The 26502-nt window shown below is 35.4% G+C and overlaps 1 protein-coding gene across 1 annotated transcript; it reads right to left on the reverse strand.

Annotated features, from left to right (window-relative positions):
- Positions 1-800: 800 nt before the first annotated feature.
- LOC120123523 (exonuclease mut-7 homolog) lies at positions 801-25623 on the reverse strand. The gene is given in 11 exon segments (XM_039142392.1): positions 801-1039; positions 1115-1234; positions 1341-1415; positions 1502-1638; positions 1790-1922; positions 2131-2234; positions 2237-2314; positions 2528-2615; positions 2789-2873; positions 3005-3686; positions 25485-25623. Coding segments are annotated over 11 exon segments (1725 nt in total). The 3' UTR covers positions 801-955.
- Positions 25624-26502: the final 879 nt, after the last annotated feature.

Here is a 26502-nt window from a genome sequence, read left to right on the forward strand (position 1 = left end):
AGAAATCCGATTATAAAAGAAACTGTAAAAAAAAAGAGTAAGAAATGTCTGTTTGGTCTGAGTTCGAGCAGTAAATATTGCAGAAACGTTATTACAATACAAAACCCAACTCTGCTACTGGAAATTTAAGAAGCCCCTAGTGAAACAAATCAATTAATTACCCTTGTCTCGTTAATTTCTTCTGTAACTCTTTCACCAATGGCCATGCCACATGGAGCAGCTTTACCATGAGCGTCCAGTTTTCCTCACTGCTTGGAAGATGACCAACAAACACTGTTATTTGTTTTCCTCACATTTTGAAAATTCAATCTACTGCATGGGTTCCACGTGGTTCACCATTCCACTTATTTATCTCCCCCAACCACAGTGTTATGTCTTAAAATTCATTTCCAGATACCACCTTGCAAATTTAAAGCAGTAATTCCTTTTAAAAAAAAAACCCTATTCCTTTGTCTGGTCTATAATCCGTGATTACATAACAAAAAGGGAGTCAGCAAAATATAAGATGAATTTTAGTTTTTACTACCTTAAGCAAAGGCCTTATAGGTTCCCATGATTACATTAGTGGGTTGTTAGGTTGTCAATCAATGTCAAATCATATCACAATCTTTCTCCTAATTGGAGGGAAAAAGTATCATCACATCAATTGCATGTGCTATTTCTCAAATTATACGACAAGTATGGGATTCAAATGTCAATATCAGCAATCTCCATTTATCACAAGAAATCTTGATACAGTACAAAGCCTAGCTGCAATGTACACGAACATTCATGCCTTCAACTACAAAATAAGTCCTGAGATTTGTACCATATTTACAGGCTTTCCTGTCAAGCATAAACCCTTGACCCTAGCATATCAACCTGTTGAGAATGAGTTAAGATCGCCCTTCCTCTGTCGCAATTGAAAACAATTTATAACCATGCTGCAATGTGATTGGTGTGGAAACCAAAACTCTCATGGCTCGTGGTCCTCGACTCCCGGTTCATTTCTAGGTCTAGATTCGTTTTTAGACTTTATTGGATTATCTACGTGAGAAACCTGCAAAATAATCTAAAATAAGACTCGGATGGTATTAACCGGCCGTTAAACATAGGAGCATTACCATGCACTTACAATATGAGATTTCCACTCGATTTTGCCATGGTTGTCTAATGCATTAGCGATATGGGAATGGTCCCGTACACAATAGAATATTTCAATAAGAACAACAGCATCTAGAGCAGCATACTCGAGCTGAACAAAAAATCAAGAAATTTCCGAAAATGTAAACACAGTAGCGATATCTTGCTTTATTTAAGCTGCAAATAGGAAAGTTTAAGGAACACTCGTGGGTATATACCTGATTCTGAGTCAATGGTCTTTGTTCCCAGTCGCTATTCCGTCTTGTTTTGTTTAAGCCGGCTCCCAATATTTTCTGAGTGGGAGGAATTGTGAACCATTAAATTATTTGAATAGGAAGTTGGACAGGAAGCATAAACTCAAATTTCATGTTTAGCTTACCTCTGCAAGACCGGAGAGGCCACCTCGGGGATCTTTGAACATATTTTGGATGTCCAATAGCATATTATAGCACTTGAAACACTTTAAATCTCCATAGGATTGAGCTAGTTTCTTTAAATCACAGTGAAAACTATAACCTATAACATGTGCACCATGTTAAAAGAAGGCAGATGTACAATCAAGAACACAAACTTTCGTGTGTGTATCAAGATGGTTTCAATATATCAGACAAGATGACTTGAAAAGAAGAAGATCTCCCTCTTGAGAAAAAGACAGATTCTCTCATACCAAGTTTTAGAATTCTTGAGGACTGCAAGATGCGGGTTAGGCAGTTGTCTAGAACAGCAGGCACATCCTTATATAATTTTATCAAGTCAAAGATGAAAACCTTCTTATCTGAAGCTATTTGCATGATAGAAACCTGAAATATGGAAACCCAGATTAATTGTTTAAGGACAATTCGATCAGTCATCATAATTCATAATTGATAAACAAAAAATGCAAAACAAGTCAATTATGGTTACACTCATTTCAACTTTGGTTCTAAGCAAAAATGTTCCGAGGGCCAGACCTATATCAATCTAGAGAGATCGCAAACCATGGGAAATGGAAGATGATACCATGCTTACCTTGTTTGGTTTGCTGTCTTTTACATAATTGGGTTTCCATTCACAGTCAAGGCCCACAACTTTGGATCCCTCAATGTGGCATGTAGCCTCACCAAGACCATTAGTTCGTCCACCCATATTACGGCTTCTACTAGCAATTCATTGAGATTTAAAAAGCGATGAGGCAGAAAACTTGCTTCATGTTCTGAACAAACCAATAACTAGAAGCATGAGACTCTGCCTTTCACATAATCATCAAAGAAGCCTACAAAATCTATTTACATCTAAAAGTTGTGCACCGAGTCTGAATAAACACAAAGCACTATAGTTGGTATTAAGTTATAAGTTTTGGTACACATTCATACCCTAGGTATCATGTTCCTTTATTTCCAGAAACAAGGCCTCTTAGTGACTTTACCTTGTGCTTTTGGAAAAGCTTCAAGGGAGTAACGATCACACAGTTCATCAACCTTCTCAAAGTAACCAACTTCAAAGGCCAGATAAACCTAACACCCAGAAAGTAAATTCTTTAACATCCATAGCAAGTGTTCAAAATCAACAACGTATAGAAACATACAAGTATATGAGAAATTTGAGAAAACAAATGAGCTGGCAAAAACTCCAAAGCTCCATTTCATGTTAAACAGATTTTTGAAAATGATATATCATCCATACTTACCAGATACTCAACTAATTGTCTATCACCATTTGCCTTGGCCTCTGCCACATCCCAGCATGCTTTTTCTGCCAACTTTTTTAGTGCGCTACAAAATGGTAAAATAATAGTATCATAATCCATATTTACTGTTTTCAACACCTCTACTCCAAGCCGTTTCTGGGATCAGAGACGGGCGGAGCATATTGCCAGTGTAGGGAGTAAGACATTTGCAGGTACCTTTCTTTGTATTTGTGATGCACATCTGGGAATTCTTGCTGGAGATTGTTCTTCTTTACAATCAAATAAGCAAACTTTAGCTTGTTCCTGTGAACATGCTCCTGGACGAGTATAGATAACATTGGTTGCCCCATAAACGTTGCCCACTTCTCTGCTGCTCGGAATTCCTTGTTTTCTATCATTTTGAGAAGAAAAGATTGCCCGGATTGACGGATAGATAAATGATCCAACAGATTCACTGCTTCCGTATATGACTGTGATTCTATCAATCCAAATATATACTGCTCAACAAATGTCTTTACACTGTGAAACCTGTGGTCATTCTTGGCCTTTGATTGGGACGCAACTTTCTCAATATCTGTCAATCTTACATCAAACACTTCGAGTATCTTCACAGCAATCCTCTCGTCATGGTCAATAAAACCCTCAACAATATCAAGAAATAACTGTGCAGCTAAAGATTTTGCTTCCGAAAAGTCTCCGGTGGTGACTTCTGTCTTTAGAGAACGATGAAAAGAAGATACGAGCAAATGACTGAAGCCTTCACAGTATGATCCAAAAATAGGCAGGATATAGAGACAATGAGCGACAAAAGTTGCTGGTCCTGGTTGGGAAGCATTACTTAGAACATGTTGAACTTCTTGTTGAAGAGCTCGGAACTTTTTAGTTGCCTTGAAGCTTCCTGTCAAATGATTCCAGGCAATGAGAACAAACAAGAAAAAAGGCAGGGAAAACCACTGCATTATAACTAATTTCTTGCAACTCAATAAATAAGGCGGGAAAACTGTTAGAAATCAAACTCAATGCCAGCACGAAGAATGTAGAAACAATCACAAGTGGAGCAATATAAATCACAAGTGTATGGAGGCAAACATAATTTTAGAATTATTTGAAACGTGGCAAAAAGAGAACTTTTGAAAGCTAGGTGAGCAGCAAAACACTTGGATTATTAAAGATTTTTGGCAGCATGCTGCTTAATAATTAAGGAAAAAACATGGCATTAAAAGAAAATTAAGGAAGAATCTAGTCTTCTACAAGTCGGTTATATAACCTATATATATATGTGCGCGCGCGCGCTTAGTTTTTAGTTTATGTGTGTGAGTAACTAGTGAAAGAAAAATATTAGAGAGAATTGAGAGAGAGCTTAGCAAAGTTATAAGGTGATTGTAAACTAGTTGCAGCTAGTATTGTAATATTGAGATAATGTCGTTGTAACGTATTTTGTTTCGTATTAATAATAGTTCGAGTTATATATTATTGAGTGCCCATCTACGATTTCAACAAGTGGCCTCAAAGCTTGGTTCGAGTTTAACGTGGTGAAAAAGATAGCCAACATGATTGAACCTTAAATCCCGAGATTGATAAAGACGAATTATGACAATTGGAGCATTCAAATGAAGGCGTTACTAGGCTCCCAAGATTGTTGAAATATCATCGAGGATGGTTACACCGAGCCTGAAAATGCAGCATCAGAAGCAACCTTGACCAATGAAAAAAAGAAGGTATTGAAGGAATCCCGGGGAAAAAAATAAAAGAGTGTTGTTCTTTATTTTTCAAGGAGTAGACGAATCTACCTTTTAAAAAATTTCTGATGCGAAGACTGCAAAACAAGTGTGGGAGATTTTGTAAAAATCTCTACAAGGTGCCGAAAAAATAAAAAAATGTACACTTACAAACTCTCAGAGCTGAGTTTGAGATGTTAAAAATGAAAAATACAGAAACCATCAATGATTATATTAGTCATGTGAAAGCGGTCGTGAATGAAATGAATAGAAATTGTGAATCACTCGACGATGTTAGAGTGATGGAAAAAATTTTGCGGTCATTGACAAGAAAATTTGATTACGAGGTTGTGGCAATCGAAGAATCGAAAGATTTATCTCAAATATCGATTGATGAGCTTGTGGATTCACTTCAAGCCCATGAGAAGAAAATAAAACATAATAGAAGATTCTGAAGCACCTCCCACAGAAGTTCGAAGATCCACAAGAGAGAGAATAATACCATAAAGGTACAACGATTATGAATTAAATAATGTCTCACTTTTTTGCTTACTTGTTAATAGTGATCCAATAACATACGAAGAAGCGGTTGAAGATGAAAAATGGAAGAATGCAATGGATAAAGAAATTGCATCAATAGAAAGAAATGATACATGGGAGCTAACAAGATAACCAGAAGGTCATAACCCAATTGGAGTAAAATGGCTTTACAAGACTAAGACCAATAAAGAAGGAAAGGTCGAGAAACATGCTAGTTGTCAAAGGCTATAAGCAAAGACAAGGAATAAACTATGATGAAGTATTTGGCCCAGTAGCAAGGATCGAGACCATCAGACTTCTCACAGCAATTGCAGCACAAAAAGGATGCAAAATTTATCAAATGGATGTAAAGTTGACATTTATAAATGACTACCTAGAAGAAGAAGTTTAAATTGAACAACCACCTAGATATATTAAAAAGGGGCACTAAGACAAAGTTTACCGATTGAAAAAGCTCTATATAGTTTGAAGCAAGCCCTGAGAGCATGGAATAGGAGAACTGATGAATATTTCCAGAAAAAATGGGTACATGAAGAGTCCACACAAGCATGCCTTATACACAAAGAAAAATGAAGATGGTGATATCATGATCGTGTGCTTATATGTAGACGACATGATTTTCATAGGAAATAATCCATGTATGTTCAATGATTTTAATAAAGCTATGACTAAAGAATTTGAAATGACATATATTGGAGAAATGTCATACTTCCTTGGAGTTGAAGTGAAACAAATGCAAGACGGAATATTTATATCACAAAAGAAGTATGCAGAAGAAATTTTAAGAAAATTCATAATGGAATATTGCAAGCCGGTAGCCACTCCAGCAGAACCAGACATCAAATTAAGTGTGAATTCAACAAGAGAACAAGTAAATCTGACGTTGTTTAAAAGCATCGTTGGAAGTCTAAGGTATATGACTACCATACAACCAGACATAACATACGCTGTGGGATTGGTAAGCAGATTCATGGAGAATCCGAAATTAGATAATTGGATTGCAGCAAAATGAATCCTCAGATATGTCAAATGAACAACATATAATGGTTTGTTCTACACGCATTCAGAAAATTCAAAGCTGGTTGGTTATTCTAATAGTGACTATAGGGGAGACTTAGACGATCGAAAAAACACATCTGAATATCTATTTTATATCAGCTCTGCAGTATTTTCATGGTCATCAAAGAAGCAACAAACGGTAGCTCTTTTAACATATGAAGCAAAATACATAGTTGCAGTAGCGTGCACTTGCCAAGCAATATAGTTAAAGAATATTTTGAAAGAGCTAAATTTGGCACAAGAAGAACCAACTACAATTTATGTCGACAAAATATTTACAATTTCCCTTACCAAGAATCCAATCTCCTATAGCCGAAGCAAGCTGTTGAGTTAATCGATCGACGAATTGGCCAAGAATGAGGTAAATTGGCAATAAAAATTTCGGTGGAAGCTTTTGCAAAAAATAGAAAATATTTGCACAGTGATTTAGAGTGGTTCGACTTTCTCAACCAAAGTTTACGTCCACTACCTTAGCTATTCACACTAAGGATTTTCCAACAAATTCACTAATTTGTTCTTTCTTTTGAAGACAAAGAGTAACCTTACAACTTCCTCAAGAATTATACCCCAAATTCTTGAGAACACTCTCTCCCAAAGAGAAGATTATAAATTTCGCGAACTTACAGAAAACCTCACAAGGCAAGATGTTTACATAATTCTAGAAAAAAGAAACAACACTCAAGAATGAATATAATTGAGTACAAATGGTGTTCTTGAAAGCAAAATGAATATTGAATGAAAATAGGCTTGAATTGCTCAAACTTGATGTTTAAGGCTTTCTCTTTGTTTCTCTCTCAATTCTTGTTGATCAATGGCTTCATAACTTGTTTAAATACACATTGGATTGATTCTAGCTGTTGGGAATCATTTGAGTGATGTTAGAGCCGTTGTAGTGTGAAAACCCTCTTGAAAAAGACTACTAGGAGCGTGGGGTATCAGTACACCCTTAATGGGTATCGGTACCTACAGTGTAAAATTCAAATATTTCTACCGTTAAATGACTAAGGGTATCGGTACCTCTAGGGGGTATCGGTACCCATTGGGCATTCTGTTTTTCTCGGAGCCAAAATTAACACAAGAGTATCGGTACCTATGACTTAGGTATTGGTACCTCCTTATTTAAAACTTATTTTTGGCTCGATTAAGGTTCGAAAGACTTTGTAAAAATTATTTCAAAAATATTTGAAGTATGAAACACAATTTTACACTTAAGTAAGGATTGACATTTGAAAACTTAGAGTAATATTTTTTATATTCGAATAATTTAATTGAATATATAAATTAAAATTCAATATAAAATCTTAAAAATCATTAACACTTTATTTGTCATATCAAAACATCAAAATGTTTTCAACAATCTCTCCCTTTTTGATATAACAAAACATTTAAGTAATTTTAAGATTTTCTTTGAAAATCATTTTTGAAATCAATTTTGAAGAATGAAAATTACTTGTACTCCCCCTTACTTTATTCTCCCATTTTTGTTAAATCAAAAAGACTCTAGAAAACGTTTTAAACAAGTTTTTGAAAATTCATCGATATTTAGATAAAGCTTAAACTGCTAAGATCACAATCAAGAGAAAGATTAACCATTAGTTCCATAAATCAATATTCATAAATAATGTGCAATGGAAATTGGTCATAATATGTCTAAAATGTAAATGGTGCAAAAACTAATAAAACCAATATAAATCAAAATTAAAACAATCTAAACCAAATATATATAAAAACATTCAAGTTCAAACATCCATATCATTCAAAATATATCAATCCAAACATATCCAAAATGTTTTAACAATTAAGTTCTAAGTTCAATCCAAGAAAACTAAGCAAGGCAATGTTTAATCATCCATAGGTGGATTGGGAGGAGGAAAATGTGCTTGCATAACGACCATCTCAAGTGTGAGCGCATTGATTCGTTTGTTCATTATTTTGTTGTTCGCGCGTATCTCCCGCAGAATTTCCAATTGTTGAGCCCCTATAGTGGTTAAATGGGACTCTATAGATGCAAACCTCAAATCAAATGACTCCAAAAACGATCGAAAGTATGGAGGCATTTGATATTCTTGTTGTGGTGGCTCATCATCAGGTATGTGATCATCAATATCCCGTATAAGTGCTTCAAATTCTGGATCATCGTCTGCAGCCGGTGTCGATTGAGCTTGTGAAGAGCTAGCTCCAGGAGTTTTATCGGTAAATCAAACCCATTGGTCATTTTCCCTTTTCCATCCTGATTTCTTTAAAGATGTCAAGTTAATTTCGTTTTTAAGAGGGACGACTACATCAAGCCATACCTTAAGCTTGGCTTTGATAAACAAGTTACTCAGAAGACAACTGTAAACTAGAGTTTCAACAAGTTTTTTATTAGGGACACTGTTTACGGTTTCAACGAGTTCAACAAAGATAATTTGTGGTAGGTTTATTTTCCTATTTTTCTGGATACAATATATCCACCATAGGTCTAAATCTCTAAGAGTGGAGTATTTACCTCCATATGGTCTAAACCACCAAGAGATGATCAGATGAAGAAAATGATCGTGGTGATCTAACACACTCGCACTCAACTTGGCTTTGTAAGGAGTACCTACTAGTTCTTTTTCATTATCTAAGCTGTTATTATCTAAAGCAAATGAATTAGCTATGAAATCTGAGTCAATATAAACTAATTGACCTAGAAGATAGTATTGAATTCCTATGGTTTCAATTCGAGCTTCATTTTGGACACAAACCGCATTGTAATAGAAAATTCGAACAAGTTATTGGTAAACTACTGGTTCGAGTTGAAAAAGTTTATCAAAATTCCAAGTTTTTAGGGTAGGAAGATATTTAAAGTTCATATCTATCATTGCTTGAAGAGAAGGGATACGTTCTTCCCGCAAATTTTATAAGACTCGAAGAGATCAACAAACCTATGGTGGAGATTTTCTCGACGGCCAGGTTCGTTAAAACAAGAATTTCGGATAGTCATTTTGGGGTTATTAGGGTTAGGATTTTATGGTTGAATATGAGGTGGATTTGGAGGTCGATTTTGGTTTGAACGACTAGATGACGACCTAGGGCGTTTTGGATTAGACATGGTTAAATATCTGAATGGGTAATGTTACCTGCAATTTTAAAACACATATATGCAATATAATCAATTCCCAAAACTAAATATGAGTCCACAATATTCAAGGTTCTCTAACCAATATCCTAATGGGCAAAATTTTGAAAACTTTTTTGAAAAACAATATTTGAAGATCAATATGTAGTTTTCAAAGAAACATAATTAAATCAAAAACAATACTTTTAAAATCAAAAACACAATTTTATTATTATTATTTAATTTCAAAAATTTGAAAAATTGTGTGTTTTTTATGAAATTAATTGTATATTATAGTTCTAAACTACAGTCTAATAAATGTTCGATATATGATTCAACCTAGAACTAATCAAAACTAGTCCTAAGTTCAAAATCAATAAAATAGTAATTTTAGAAAAATACCTTGAAGATTCTCAGATTTGAGTGAGATTAGATGATGTTTGCACTTTTTTGTTGATGCAAGCAGGATTAGGAGTTGAAAAATAGTTGGATTCTGACTTGAAATCAAAGGATTTGAACAATGTAGTGTTTTGGTAGGGAGGAGAGGAGAAACGGAGAGCAAGAGTTTATATTCGAGATTTTCGGTTAAATGAAGTTTTTAGGGATTTAAAACCCGACGGGGGTATCGGTACCCTTATTGGGTATCGATACACATTCAAAGAAGGTATCGATACACGTTGAAGGAGTATCAATACCTAGCAAGGGGGTATCGATACCTATAAAGGGGGTATCGATACCTAGTGCACAAAAATATCAAAAATCTGCATTTAAACACTTAGAATGCTAAATTAATTTGCTCTAGTGGTATTGGCAACTCATATTACGAAAATTAACTATGTTTAATCAATTTAAATTTTATTTGAACATATTATTAATTTTCTCTAAAAGATCATAAACTGCTCCTAACTATTAGGAAAGAATGCAATCAAAAGAGTTATTTTATAAGCATTTTTCAATTCTAATTAAAAGTGCTAAAATTATTTTAAACACTAAGTGAAGATAGGTCAGTTAAACCTAATTCTCTCCTAAGTGTCCAAAATCTTTCTTCATCTAAAGGTTTTGTAAAAATATCCGATAATTGATGCAAAATATCAACATATTCTAGAACTATATCTCTTTTTTGTGACATGATCTCTAATGAAATGATGTCTAATTTCAATGTACTTAGTTCTAGAGTGTTGGATGAGATTTTTTGTGAGACAAATAACACTAGTATTGTCACACTTTATAGGTATTGTACCTACTTCAATTTCATAATCTAAAAGTTTTTATTTCATTCATAAAACTTGTGCACAACAACTACCGGCTGAAATGTATTCTGCTTCAGTGGTAGATAATGCAACACAATTTTATTTCTTTGAAAACCAAGAAATCAACATATTTCCTAGGAATTGACAAGTACCGAAGGTGCTTTTCCTATCTATTTTGAATCCTCCATAATCCACAACAGAGAAAGCATGCAAGCTAAAGCTAGAGTCTCTAGGATACCAAAGTCCTAAACTAGGAGTGTCCTTAAGGTATCTAAAGATTCTCTTAGCGGCTAGTAAATGTGATTCCTTAGGGCATGATTAAAATCTAGCACATAAGCAAACACTAAACATAATGTCTGGTCTACTTGTGGTTAGATAAAGTAAAGAATCAATCATTGACCTATATAATTTAACATCCACACATTTACCTCTTTCATCTTTGTCAAGCTTTGTAGAAAAGCTCATTGGAGTGGCATGAGGTTTCTCATTTTCCAATCCAAACTTCTTGAGCATATCCTTGACGTATTTTGCTTGATTGATGAAGATGTCATCTTTTCTTTGCTTGATTTGGAGTCCCAAGAAATATGAGAGCCCCCCTCATCATGCTCATATCAAATTCACCTTGCATTAGCTTTGAAAATTCTTGCCAAAGAACATCATTAGTAGAACCAAATATTATATCATCAACATAAATTTGAACTACTAATATATATTTACCTTTTTGCTTTAAAAACAATGTAGTGTCAACTTTCCCTTTTGAAAAACCTTTTTCAATTAAAAAGTTTGACAATCTTTCATATAAAGCTCTAGTAGCTTGTTTTAAGCCATAAAGTGCTTTTGTCAATTTAAAGACATGATTTGGAAATTTTGAATCTTCAAAACCAGGAAGTTGTTCCACATACACTTTTTCTTTTATAAAACCATTTAAAAATGCAATTTTAACATCCATTTGATATAATTTAAATTCATTGAAACATGCAAATGCTAATAACATTGCTTTCATCCTAGCTACAGGAGCGTATATTTCATTATAATCTATGCCCTCTTATTGAGTATAGCCTTGAGCAACAAGTCTAGCCTTGTTCAACACTATATTACCACTTTCTTCAAGCTTATTCCTAAATACCCATCTAGTACCTACAGTAGATTTATTACTAGGCCTTTCAACTAATGCCCAAACCTTACTTCTCTCAAATTGATTTAACTCTTCTTGCACAACCATAATCCAATGTTCATCATTTAATGCTTCTTTAATATTCTTAGGCTATATGCATGAGAAAAATGTAACATAATTACATATATTTCTAAGAGAAGATCGAGTTGTTACCCCTTTGGATGGATCACCTATTATCTCACCATCCTTGACATAGTTGTATTATCTTGGGTAAGAGACTTCCCTTTCTTCAATAGGTGGATTCTCGAGAGCATCATGAGTTTTCTCATATTTCGTTTCTTTATTTGATGATGGTTCTCCAACGTCATGTCCAACATCATTTGCCTTTACAATACCTACGTCATCATCAACACAAGAATCCTTCCTCGGAAGGGGATTATCATCGAAAACAACATGTATAGACTCTTCTACAACTAAAGTTCTTTTATTAAATACTCGATAAGCTTTAGAATTTAATGAATAACACAAAAAAATTCCTTCATCACTTTTAGCATCAAATTTGCCAAGATTGTCTTTACCTTTGTTTAAAACAAAAACATTTACATACAAAAGGATGAAAATAACTAATGTTAGGCTTTTTATTTTCGAAAAGTTCATATGGAGTTTTCTTTAAAATAGGCCTAATCATTACACGATTTACAACATAACAAGCGGTATTTGTGGCTTGCACCCAAAAAATATTTTAGCAAATTATTTTCACAAAGCATGGTTCTAGCCATTTCTTCTAAAGTTCAATTTTTCCTCTCAACAACTCCATTTTGTTGAGGGGTTCTAGGTGCTGAAAAATTATGGCTAATTCCATTAGAATTACAAAACTCAGTAAATCCAAGATTTTCAAATTCAATACCATGATCACTCCTAACACTAGAAATAGGGTAACTTTTTTCGTTTTGGATTACTTTTGAAAACATGATTAATTTTTCTAATACTTCATCTTTAGTACTTAAGAATAGAACCCAAGTATATCTAGAATAGTCATCTACCAATACAAAACAATATTATTTTCCAGCCAAGCTAATAGTCCTAATTGGCCTAAAAAGATCTATATGGATCAATTGTAATACTCTACTAGTTGATACATCATTAATGGACTTAAAGGAAACTCTTTGATGTTTTTCTTTAGCACATGCATCACAGATTTTATCTTTGTCAAATTTTAGCTTTGACAACCCTCTTACTAAATCTCCTTGAATTAGTCTTTGTAAAACACTCATGCTTATATGTCCTAGTCTCCTATGCCATAACCAACTATCATGTTCATCCTTAGCAACTAGGAATAAATTAGTTTACAACCATTAGTTTCAAACAAGACATTGTATCCCTTATCACATAATTGACTAATACTAAATAGATTATGCTTCAATCCATTCACATATAACACATTTTTAATTTGTATGGAAGAGGTATTACCTATAGTACATATACCTTCAATGTGACCTTTTGAATTATCACCAAAAGTCACATCTCCTCCATTTTGGTCGTTTAGCTCTATGAATCGACTCTTGTCTCCGGTCATGTGTCTTGAGAATCCACTATCAATGTACCATGAGTTTGAATTTGTTTCCCGTGCCTTGTATCAATGCTCCTTTTCCTATAAACATAGATTAATTTTTGATTTTTGGTACCCAAATTCTTGTGGGTCTATATTCATTAGTCTCTAAAATCTTAGTCCCCTTGGGTATCCATTTGTGTAGGATATCCTTATCTTTAGTAGTAATGAGTTCTTTAGGAACCCATATACTTCTAACAATTTTACCATTAGAGGTTCTTTGGGGACCTCTATGATTGTAGTTTTTAAAAAAAAAATCTAACAAAGTTGGATTTTGAATTTTCTCCTTTTTCAAAATGTTTTGTTCCAACTTTATTAAAAGAAGCTTTAAGATCATCAATTTCCTATTGATGATCATCATTTACTCTTGAAAGTAAATTATGCAAATCAGTATTTTTCTTTTCAAACTCGTCTAGTTTGATTTGTAATTTTTTAATCTTACTTTCAAGCTCAAAGTTAGTCTTGGATATGAGATTATTTTCGTTTTTCAATTTTAAAATATCATTTTTGTATTTTAAAAATAATTTCTCATAATCTGAAGTCAACCAGTATATTCCTCTAACAGCTCATCAAAGGAGTAATCTTCGAAATTAAATGAGCTAGAGGTTACCTGAGAGCTTTCCCTGATGGCCATCAAGCACAAGTTTGCTACTTCTTGTTCCTCTTCATCGGAAGCTTCTTCATCTCTCCATGTAGCCACGTGTGCCTTGTGCTTTTTATTCGTTTGACACTTCTTCTTCAATTATGGGCAATCGTACTTGACATGCCCCGACTTTTTGCTTTCGTAGCAAATAATAGGGTCTTTCTCCTTTGGTTCATTCTTGAAGCCTTTATTACATTTGAATTTTCTTCCTTTATTGGGCTTCATTAATTTTCTAAACCTTTTGGCAAATAATGTCATTTCCTCGTCATCTTTATCAGAATCACTCTCATCTTTTGTGGATTTGAGAGCAACTCTAATATTCTTCTTCTTCTCTGTTTTCTTCTTTGTCTCGTCCCTTTTCTCGAGGTCTTCCTTATCTTGAAGCATCATTTCATGCGTGAGGAGATAACCGATTAGCTCATCGAGGGTTAAAGATTTTAAATTTTTAACCTCGATAATTGTCGTCTTCTTTGATTGCCAAGCTTTTGCAAGATAGTAAACTCACTTCCTCACAAGCTTCTCGTTTGGAATAATCTCTCCATATGATTTGAGACCATTGACAATCACGAAAAATATATCCATCATAGCTTTGATGTCTTCATTTGGTTTCATCCTAAAATTTTCATAGCTATGAGTTAGAAGACTAATTTTAATTCTTTTACCTCGTTTGTGCCTTCATGAGTGACTTGTAGTTTATCCCATATTTCCTTGGCAGTTGTATAAGATGAAACTCTTCCGTATTCATCTGGTCCAAGAGCACAAAATATAATATGGATAGCCTTTGAGTTGAGCTGGAACATTCTTGTCTCTCCTTCACTCCACAATCTTGAATGAGTGAAAGGTATGATGTATTCGTCTTTTATGATATTACATGCTTCCATGTCACTTGATTGAATGAAGTACCTCATTATATTCTTCCAATAAGCATAATTAGCACCATTGAAGAAATGAGGCTTGTTTACGGGTATTGAGTCAAGACCAAAGTCGAAGTTTGAAGTGGAGGTCATTGATGACTTGAATATTGATATAACTCTTCCCGAATCGACTCAAGAGACGATTAAACCTTCAAATGAGTGAGACTCTGATACCCATTGTTGAGTTAATCGATCGACGAATCGGCCAAGATGGGGGTGAATTGGCAATAAAAATTTCGGTGGAAGTTTTTGCAGAAAATAGAAAATATTTGCACAGCGATTTAGAGTGGTTCCACTTTCTCAACCAAAGTCTATGTTCATTACCTTTGCTATCCACACTAAGGATTTTCCAACAAATTCACTAATTTGTTTTTTCTTTTGAGGACAAAGAGTAACCTTACAACTCCCTCAAGAATTATACCCCAAATTCTTGATAACACTCTCTCCCTAAGAGAATATTACAAATTTCGCAAACTTACAAAAACCTCACAAGGCAAGATGTTTGCACAATTATAGAACAAAGAAAGAAAACTCAAGAATGAATACAATTAGTACAAATGGTGTTCTTGAAAGCAAAATGAATATTGAATGAAAAATAGGCTTGAATTGCTCAAACTTGATATTTAAGGCTTTCTCTTTGATTCTCTCTCAATTCTTGTTGATCAATGGCTTCATAACTTGTTTAAATACACCTTGGATTGATTCTAGCCATTGGGAATCATTTGGGTGATGTTAGAGCCGTTGTAGTATGAAAACCCTCTTGAAAAATGCTGCTGGGAGTGTGGGGTATCGATACACCCTCAATGGGTATCAGTACCTACAGTATAAAATTCAAATATTTTGACCATTAAATGACTAAGGGTATCGATACCTCTAGGGGGTATCGGTACCCATTGGGCATTCTGTTTTTCTCAGAGCCAAAATTAACACAAGAGTATCGGTACCTATGACTTAGGTATCGGTACCTCCTTATTTAAAACTTATTTTTGGCTCGATTAAGGTTCGAAATATTTTGTAAAAATTGTTTCAAAAACATTTGAAGTATGAAACACAATTTTACACTTAAATAAGGATTGAAATTGACATTTGAAAACTTGGAGTAATATTTTTTATATTCGAATAATTTAATTGAATATATAAATTAAAATTCAATATAAAATCTTAAAATTCATTAACACTTTATTTGTTAAATCGAAACACAAAAATATTTTCAACACAATCATTTGATACAAAATATCACTTTATACGAGAGCAGGTGAAGAAAAAAATGTGGAGCTAATTTACTGCAGAACTGAAGATCAACTAGCAGACATTTTCACAAAGCCATTGAGAGAATATATATTTAACCGACTCAAAGAAAAGCTTGGAATGAAAAGTCAAGTTTTAGGGGGAGTGTTAGAAATCAAACTCAATGTCGGCAAGAAGAATGTAGAAACAATCACATGTGGAGCAATATAAACCACAAGTGTATAAAGGCAAACATTATTTTGGAATTATTTGAAACGTGGCAAAAATATAAACAACTTTTGAAAGCTAGGTGAGCAGCAAAACACTTGGATTATTAAAGAGTTTTGGCAGCATGCTCATGCTTAATAATTAAGAAAAAAACGTGACATTAAAAGAAAATTAAGGAAGAATCTAGTCCTCAACAAGTCGGTTATATAACCTCTCTCTCTATATATAGATATGTGTGCGCGGTTAGTTTTTAGTTTATGTGTGTGAGTAACGAGTGAAAGAAAAATATTAGAGAGAATTGAGAGATAGTTTAGCAAAGCTATAAGGTGATTGTAAATTAGCCGCAACTAGTATTGTAATATTGAGGTAGTGTCGTTGTAACGTATTTTGTTTCGTATTAATAATAGTTCGAGTTATATATTATCGAGTGCTCATCTACGCTTTCAACAGAAACCTTTTCCCAATGATTGATAAGATTAGCAGTGAAAAGAAGAAAAACTTTACCATGTGTAATACCCTAATTTTGTCCGAGAATTAAAGAGAGAAAAAGTGCAAGGACCAAACTTATGATTATACCTATTATAATTTGGGACTTTAAAATCAATCCAAAAGCAACCCACGTTCTGTCAGTTAAAAACAAACAAACAATCACCCATGTATCTCCACCATTCCACACCACTACCCACCACCTCGCACATCTCTCACATGTTTGCTCCTTTTTCTCTAAAAAATGAACGTGAGAATCTGGATGCTTTTAGTATTTAAAACGTATTCTTCTCATCATTTTGGGGGGGGGATTATCATTTCAAACAATGGTCCCCTACTGAGGGAATCTGAGATTGAACACTACACAATGCTTTATAAAGTGGGGGTCCACCATTACAATGGAATCATTCCTCTTTCAAAGTCTTTGTCTTCAAAGACTCATCAAATGATTAACTGCAAATGGAGATTGTTTCCGCCACTGTTTCAAAAGGGCAAGCTTGGAATCTTCAGTTTCTTTCGAATCAACCCGTTGAAGAAGATGAAGCTTGGGTCATTGGAGGATCAAAACGAAGACCATAATACGACGTTTTTGTCGTCGTTACTGGCCTTGCCTGAGCTGACCCTCGAATGCATTTTAGACCACCTTTCACCTGCCGGTCTATGCGCCATGGCTGGCGTTTGCTCCTCGTTCAAGGATCGTTGTACGAGCGACCATTTTTTGGGAGAGACACATGAAGCGAAAGTGGAGTAAAATGATCGAAGATGTAGCCTATAGGGAATGGAAATGGCATATTGTTTCGAAAATGAGGCCCTCTTGGATCGAAGTAGCCAACGGAGCTTCATCGTTCCATTTCTAAAACCTGCCCGTTTGCTCTCTAGGTGAAGCTTTAAACCCAGAACTGAAAATGGTGAGAACCAGTTAAGAAAGAAGGGGAAAATGTGAGAAAAAGAACCTTTGCATTAGGGCCCACGTTTGTTTGATAAGTGTGGCAAGTGAATAGAAAAGCCATATATTTTGGCTTATTGCGTGAGGTTAATGCTTTTGAACCTTGGGTAATTTCAATATATGGTCCTTCATTTATTATGGGGGAATTTTTTTTTCCGATCAAAGGTAAGTATTTGAATCAAATTCTTTTAAATTTTAATTTAAATTCTTAATTTTCGCATTTAAAGACAACCGAAAAATTAATTGGTACCGAAAGGGCAGTTTAAGGGTGCTAATCCTTCCTTGACTGTAACCGACTCCCGAACCCGACACATTTCTGATAAAATGCAGATCAGGTAAAAAATTGAGGTATCCGATCAACCCGTTTTATTCTTAAAATAAATGATCGGTGGCGACTCTAACCCATTCATTTCAAGTCGAAGCCCAATTCCGGGGCCCAACCGAAAGACGGTTACGACAGCTTGGCGACTCTGCTGGGGGACAGGTAAGTGAGTCAGGCCGAAATTAATTTCTGGTTGTCTTTTTAAGCGAAAATTACAAGTTTAAATTTTAATTTATTTATTCGATTCTTATTATTTATCTTTGATTATTTTTTTTCAAATAAATAGTTGTACTAACGTTTTTTTAATGATTTCAGATATTTTTCAAAATTTTCATCTCTAGCTCTATACCCGAGCTCCGAACCCTTTTAAGTGAGGGCGAAAGCGACGCCTTCGTGGGAATTTATTCTCCGTATGGGCCTAGCAAGTAACCTTCGGGATTCATATACCTTATGTCTTCGTGTGAATTTATTCTCCGTATGGGCATAAGGGAATGTATCCTCTCGAGTTTAACTTAGTCCACATAAGCTTGTGATGGGCTTAGGACTAAGGGTCTGGCAAGCCCAAGGGGGCACCAGCAAGGAGAACTCGAGTACCTTTTTAGAACCTAAACCGAGAGAGTACAAAGAATTAGAGCCTACCCCGAAATCTCAATTCAAACCCTAGGTTATTTTGATTATTTCCTGCTTTATTTTTCTGTTCAAAGCATGCGAACTAGACAAATATGCGGTTAGGATTTGTTTGAAATTAGTATTCGAGATAGATATCATGTCAGGGTAGGAATTAAAGCATGTGGGTAGATATCATGTGGGGTAGGACTTTTATTTTCATGATTGTTTTTTATTATTTTCACCTCACTAACCTTTTTCATTTTTGCTCTCTTTTATTTTATTTTATTTTCATCACTTGCATCATTCAAAAGAGGTCATTGATCCACTAAAACGTGTTTGTTAAAACTTGAATAATCTGAATCCATGGACAAAGGGGTTGTAATACAAGAGATGAAAATACAGAGGACAGTCTACAGGGCGACTATGTGTTACATTCAATCCAGAAGACGTGGTACCCGCAATCGAAGAATATGTCACTTTGCTACATTGTAAAGGACTCCGAATTGACCAGAATTTACATCGAGCACACTAAAGTCAAATTTTTTAGAGGCAAAGGTTGCAAGGGCAAGACGAGGAAAAAGTTACTGACCCGGAGATTCCTTTCGAAAACTACGAGAACAAGATGAATTCCAGAAACAAGTCGATAAGCATCGGATTGAGTACTTCAATGACACTTTCGTTAGAAACAAGCTCGACAGAGAGTGAAAGTCGGAGATGCAGTCATTCGAGACCTTTTTTTTGGGGCAAACAACTTGTCACTTGCACATTTTGGCCAAAGGAGTCTGAACGGTTCAACAGGGTATTCAACCGATGACAAACGAATGCAGAAGACTAGTCAACATGTCAGAAGCTGTCAGGATATTTTTGTCTCTTAAAAGATAAAACACTTTTGTCCCCAATAAGGATTATTCATAATAACAGACATGTTTTTGGATCAATGCCTCGAACATTTCATGCATTTTGCATCTTGCATCTACGTTTCATTTTAAGCATTTTCATGAAATTAAGTCATGGAGGATTCGATGAAGTGGATTTAACCACATGGAAACAAGATTGTAACCTTAAAGAAAAAACTGAAGACAATACAGTGGGAGCCTGATCAGCTGATTGTAGGACAAAGCCTGCCAGGATGATCTAAGAAAAGAATTCCCATATCCTAAGGGCTACGATGTTGAAGCTGTTAGCTATTACCACATAAAAAACCCCAAACAATCCTCTGAAAACTATAAGGCGCTTTCCGAAGAAGGGGGCATGGCATATACCATTTGCACTTAGAGGATCGTTTTGTTTGAACACGTCTTCGATCTTTCATGTTTTCTTAGTCTTTTAAAGGATTGAATTTATGCTACTTTCTAATGTGGAGCAATTGAACAAATCTTAATCTTTAGTTCTTCGAATATTAAATGAATTAAGGATCGTTTTAATTCTTCAAGAATTATAGATTTTTGTAATATGGCAAGATTAGACCTTTCTTATCCTGTCTCAAACCCCAAGATAAAATACCTCGATTCTTTACCCAAAATAACTCATGGTCATTACCAAAAACCAAATTTTGACATTACCTCCCTTTGAAATTCTTGAACATTGCCTTTATCTTTTGGATACACCCATACATCTCTTTGAGTCAAATAAAGTCACACCATTGTCTTTTTAGACTCAAAATTGACATTTTAATACCATTAAAACCCAAGGCATTGAGTTGTTCATTTGAACAGGAGCATTCTTCTAACTTGGGGCATTTCGCAGATAGCCTGAACATTGAGACATCTGGGGAGCAAAAAAATCATTCGAAATAATTCTATCATGCATTAACTACATTATTTACATGCGAATAGAATTAATCCTGAAAATCTATCCCCCTGGGGATACCTCTTATGTGAAGACTTACATGTATGAAATGATGAACGGCTTTCTTTCTTAATCCCTTCACAACAGAAGAAAATATATCCCTTGTGTCCCCTTTTGAGCCTATAGTATTTTTCTTCTGATTCAACCCTAACCAAGGATCACCCTCCATACTGGGGGGCAAGGTGGGAGAAATCTGCTCACATGAGTGAAGGCATTAATCCAAAGGAGATACCAAAGGTGGACCAAATGGAAAGTGCGAAGATCCAATCAAGAACAAAAAAGCAAAAAAGCAAAAAACAAATAAAAAGAGAATCAAGAACAAAAAAGAAAATAAGCAAAAATCAAAAGTAAAAGGGACAAAAAGAACATGCAAAGATTCCTTAAAGACAAATGGCACATCAAGCTTTAAACTATGAGATTGATCAAGCACAAACATTCCCGAATCACTGAATCACTTCACTCGAAGATCATAGAGCATCAAGAGAGAGAGACATTTTGAGCAAGACATAATTGAAGGCATCAGAATGAATTGATCATTGGTTTAACACCCTGAACACTTGTTTGGGCCTATTTATCCTTTTCTTTCATAACCATGAACCCTGGCCTACATTACGTGCCTTAAAAGTCCCTTCTAATCATACATGGATTTCTAAGAGAATATCTTCAGATTTCATCCCGCCCATCAGGATTAATCTTTGTTTGCAAAAAAAAATAATGTAATTAATGCATGGTATAGAAAAATAACAAAAGGGGGTTCAAGACGTAAATCCTGAATAACGTCTTGAAACCAAAGGAGGGTTCGAGTTGAAAACCTAAAAAGGCGGCTCGAATATAAAATTGTGCAAACTGAGGCGTTCACGCTAATTCCTTGATAAGGTATCGTACAATCCGAGGGTGACAACAAAGGTTGGGAGTCAGAGAACACTTCCAGCAGAGAAGCATGCAAGCTACCCCATCAAACCTTTGAACATCAAATGTCAAACCATTGAGCATCAAATGGACAAAAATGCCAAATCTTTGACCAAACACAATAACCTGAGACTTTTTATCCTTTCTTTTATTGACCATTTCCCAAAGATAGCTTTGATCTTGGCACTTGTCAAATAGCTATAATTCATTGAAGGATTAACATTGTAATTAATTCTTTGATATCCGATGAACTCTAGTTTTATGATTCATCTCAATTGTAAAACCGTGAAAGTGATAATATTTTCGAAATTTTGGACCAAACATCTTTCAAAACCCTTTTTTGATATTTTCATAACTTTGAAAATAAAAGAAAAAGAAAAAAACATCTTCAAACAAGACAGTCTCTCTAGAGTGGATCTTGGTAAATGACATGTGACTCTTAGACACAAAACTCATGCTCAGAATCAATGCTGAAGTAAGAAATGAGGAACATTTGGGGCATCTTTGAAGATTCAACATCAAATATTGGGGCATTTTTGATATTGGGGCATCATTTGGGGATTCAACATCCTAATGCAAATTATCAGACCTTTTTTATGAGATAAAATATAACCGATTCATGTTACATGCATATTATGCATACATTTTAGAACATCATATTTATCATTTTTTTTCACATACATAATTTTTGCAGCTTTTACAGTCAAGTTTCGACTTCAAGACGAATGATACTCGATTCAAAAGCACCTTTAAAGATTGATGTTAGTTGCTTAACTCAGCAGCAAGAAGCTACACTTCAACCAATTTGACATATTGAAAGATCGACAGATCTTAAAATCAACTTCAGGTGAGTTCGAGAGCTAATTCAGAACCAATCCAGTTCACATTTTCAAGTTGGATGTCAACTTCACGACGAAGGATATCCAATTCCTGGCTTAATTTCACGGCGAAGGGGCCACCCACGGTTTCAACTTCACAACGAAGGGAATCATGCTCACCATTGTCTCTCTTGAGACAGTTTCCCTTGAAACGAATCCTATCTCTTTCAAGACAACTTCTCTTGAAGCATCATCTGAATCGTTACACTCAGCTCAGGCACATACTTGGGATGGTCGAGAAGCATTTCTCAAATCAAAAATAGAATGTACACATCATATTTGAACATTTGAAGAATTTGAGATCAGGGATCAGAACTTGAAGATTCCAGAACTAAGATTTCAGAAAAGCAACCGGAGATTGAGATTTCTCTCCTGTGCCCAAAAATATCATATGTTGCATATGCATTTAAGGCATACCTAAGAGCATTGCATCCATCTCATCACATATATGCATAACTTTTTCAGGTTTTAGCTAGAGTCAATTTCAACTTCGCAGCGAAGGAAATTGGACTCGAAGCAACACAATTTGCTCGAGAGTAGATTTCAACTTCACGACGAATGATATCTAGCTCGAAGCCAAACTTTACAATAAAGGGGTCTTCACGGTTTCAACTTCACAGCGAAGGGAATTGTGTCTACCCGCAACATACAATACTTGGATTTCAACTTCACGACGAAGGATATTCAAGTCAAGGCTTAACTTCACGACGAAGGGGCCATCCGCGATTTCAACTCCACGACGGAGGATATCGTGCCACTCCAGACAACGCAAGTTCAACTTCACGACGAAGGGACCGCTGGTTGTCAATAAATAACTTCCTAATTGCAGAGCCAATTTCAACTTCACAGCGAAGGATATTGGACTCAAGACAACGCAAGTTCAACTTCACGACGAAGGGACCGCTGGTTGTCAATAAACAACTTCCCAATTTCAGAGCCAATTTCAACTTCACAGCAAAGGATATTGGACTCCATACAACGCATGTTCAACTTCACGACGAAGGGACCGCTGGTTGTCAACAAACAACTTCTCAATTTCAGAGTCAATTTCAACTTCACAATGAAGGATATTGGACTCCAGACAACACAAGTTCAACTTCACGAAGAAGGGACCGCTGGTTGTCAACAAACAACTTCTCAATTTCAGAGCCAATTTCAACTTCACAACGAATGATATTGGACTGTAGACAACGTAAGTTCAACTTCACGACGAAGGGACCGCTGGTTGTCAATAAACAATTTCCCAATTTCAGAGTCAATTTCAACTTCATAGCGAAGGATATTGGACTCAAGACAACGCAAGTTCAACTTCACGACGAAGGGACCGCTGGTTGTCAATAAACAACTTTCAACTTCACGACGGAGGATATTGGACTCGGAACAATGCTACTTACTTGGATTTCAACTTCACGACGAAGGATATCCAACTCGAGAAGGCTATCTGCCAAAGACCCCCGAGTTCGATTACACTCAGCTCCGAGGGCATATCATTTGCAATATAACTTAAGTCGAGAGGGTTATCTGCCAACCAAAAACCTTCGAGTTCGACTACGCTCAGCTTCGAGGGCACGTCATTTGTAGCATAACTTAAGGCAAGAAGGGCTATTTTCCAATCAAAGACCTTCGAGTTCGATTACATTCAACTCAGGGGCATATTGAATTTACAGCTTAGCTCAAGGCAAGAAGAGCTATTTGTCAATAACAACTGTCGAGTTTGATTCCATTCCGATCGGATCTCCTCATTACGTAGGAGTTGTGTCAACCTTAGATGGTCTGTCGTCCTCAACATGAAGGAACAATGTCATCTTCAATCCTCTATTTTCAGACAAAGAATTGGAGCTCCACACAAAAACATTAGCCAGACAAAATTAGGCCATTATTTTGTCTTTGCTTCGTCGTTATTTACACAACAGACGAGCAAAGAGGGGCAGCTGTAATACCCTAATTTTGTCCGAGAATTAAAGAGAGAAAAAGTGCAAGGACCAAACTTATGATTATACCTATTATAATTTGGGACTTTAAAATCAATCCAAAAGCAACCCACGTTCTGTCAGTTAAAAACAAACAAACAATCACCCATGTATCTCCACCATTCCACACCACTACCCACCACCTCGCACATCTCTCACATGTTTGCTCCTTTTTCTCTAAAAAATGAACGTGAGAATCTGGATGCTTTTAGTATTTAAAACGTATTCTTCTCATCATTTTGGGGGGGGATTATCATTTCAAACAATGGTCCCCTACTGAGGGAATCTGAGATTGAACACTACACAATGCTTTATAAAGTGGGGGTCCACCATTACAATGGAATCATTCCTCTTTCAAAGTCTTTGTCTTCAAAGACTCATCAAATGATTAACTGCAAATGGAGATTGTTTCCGCCACTGTTTCAAAAGGGCAAGCTTGGAATCTTCAGTTTCTTTCGAATCAACCCGTTGAAGAAGATGAAGCTTGGGTCATTGGAGGATCAAAACGAAGACCATAATACGACGTTTTTGTCGTCGTTACTGGCCTTGCCTGAGCTGACCCTCGAATGCATTTTAGACCGCCTTTCACCTGCCGGTCTATGCGCCATGGCTGGCGTTTGCTCCTCGTTCAAGGATCGTTGTACGAGCGACCATTTTTTGGGAGAGACACATGAAGCGAAAGTGGAGTAAAATGATCGAAGATGTAGCCTATAGGGAATGGAAATGGCATATTGTTTCGAAAATGAGGCCCTCTTGGATCGAAGTAGCCAACGGAGCTTCATCGTTCCATTTCTAAAACCTGCCCGTTTGCTCTCTAGGTGAAGCTTTAAACCCAGAACTGAAAATGGTGAGAACCAGTTAAGAAAGAAGGGGAAAATGTGAGAAAAGAACCTTTGCATTAGGGCCCACGTTTGTTTGATAAGTGTGGCAAGTGAATAGAAAAGCCATATATTTTGGCTTATTGCGTGAGGTTAATGCTTTTGAACCTTGGGTAATTTCAATATATGATCCTTCATTTATTATGGGGGAATTTTTTTTTCCGATCAAAGGTAAGTATTTGAATCAAATTCTTTTAAATTTTAATTTAAATTCTTAATTTTCGCATTTAAAGACAACCGAAAAATTAATTGGTACCGAAAGGGCAGTTTAAGGGTGCTAATCCTTCCTTGACTGTAACCGACTCCCGAACCCGACACATTTCTGATAAAATGCAGATCAGGTAAAAAATTGAGGTATCCGATCAACCCGTTTTATTCTTAAAATAAATGATCGGTGGCGACTCTAACCCATTCATTTCAAGTCGAAGCCCAATTCCGGGGCCCAACCGAAAGACGGTTACGACACCATGAACATAACATTCTTTAAGAAGGTATAAGAATACTACTGGAGCAACATAGGTTAGAACCGCAAAAGCATGCAGGCAAATTGTTTTCGTTTCACAAGCTTCATCTTGCAGCTTTATAGCTTTTTCCCCAAATCCCATTTCAAAAAGGCACAGCCAATGCTACTGAAGTGAGATCCAAAAAAAAAAATTAAAATGAAAAAAGAAAAACGAAGCATTAGCTTGAACACTGCATATAATCACATATGTCATGTACCATTCTGTAATTTTATCTTTTTCAAATGCTAAATTCATATGAAAAAATATTTTTCAAGCTTTTTTCAAATACAAAATCCAGTTCGAAATCCAGGAAAACAGAGAACAACTCAAGCAAGCGTTTAATGCCATGCTTATTCCTTTTCAACTTTTTCTCTTTCTAATTTTCCATCCATTTTCTCAACATGCAAAGAGAAAAGTATAGAACTATATATTCTACAAAAAAAAATTGAACAAATATTGGTTTGGTTTAATCATACCAAAAAACAAAGCAAATGATAATTAATTTGAGAACTTCAAAAGTCAAACCATTAAGAGCTTGAACCAAATTATTCAAAGTCATTAGCTTTGGAAGATTCCTAAGAGAAACTATACAGAAAAAATCTCAAATGATTCAGATTGGACTAATAATTGCATCAATAAGATCAAGAAATAATTTCTTCTGTTCTCTTTCGTTTCCCGCGAGCCAAACGTTCTCTATATTAAAAAACAATCTTTCAATATAATCCAACAGACAAGAGAGGGAGAATATATAACGAGAAACGCACCAACTAGTTTCTTTTGGATTTTCTGAAATCTTTGTATATTTTGCTCTCGCTTCTCTGAGAAAACTATATACCTACTGTGCTATACCTTTTCTATTTCTTCACCGAAACTTTTAGGGTAAATTATATGTGTAGTACATAAATTATCAGTTTTATATCCTTTTAATATCTAAATTTTTAATTTTTCAAACACATGTCTATCGTTTAGTTTTTTTTTCTC

Source organism: Hibiscus syriacus, unplaced genomic scaffold, assembly GCF_006381635.1.
Source record: "Hibiscus syriacus cultivar Baekdansim isolate YM2019G1 unplaced genomic scaffold, ASM638163v2 tig00110393_pilon, whole genome shotgun sequence".
Classification (NCBI taxonomy): Eukaryota; Viridiplantae; Streptophyta; class Magnoliopsida; order Malvales; family Malvaceae; genus Hibiscus; species Hibiscus syriacus.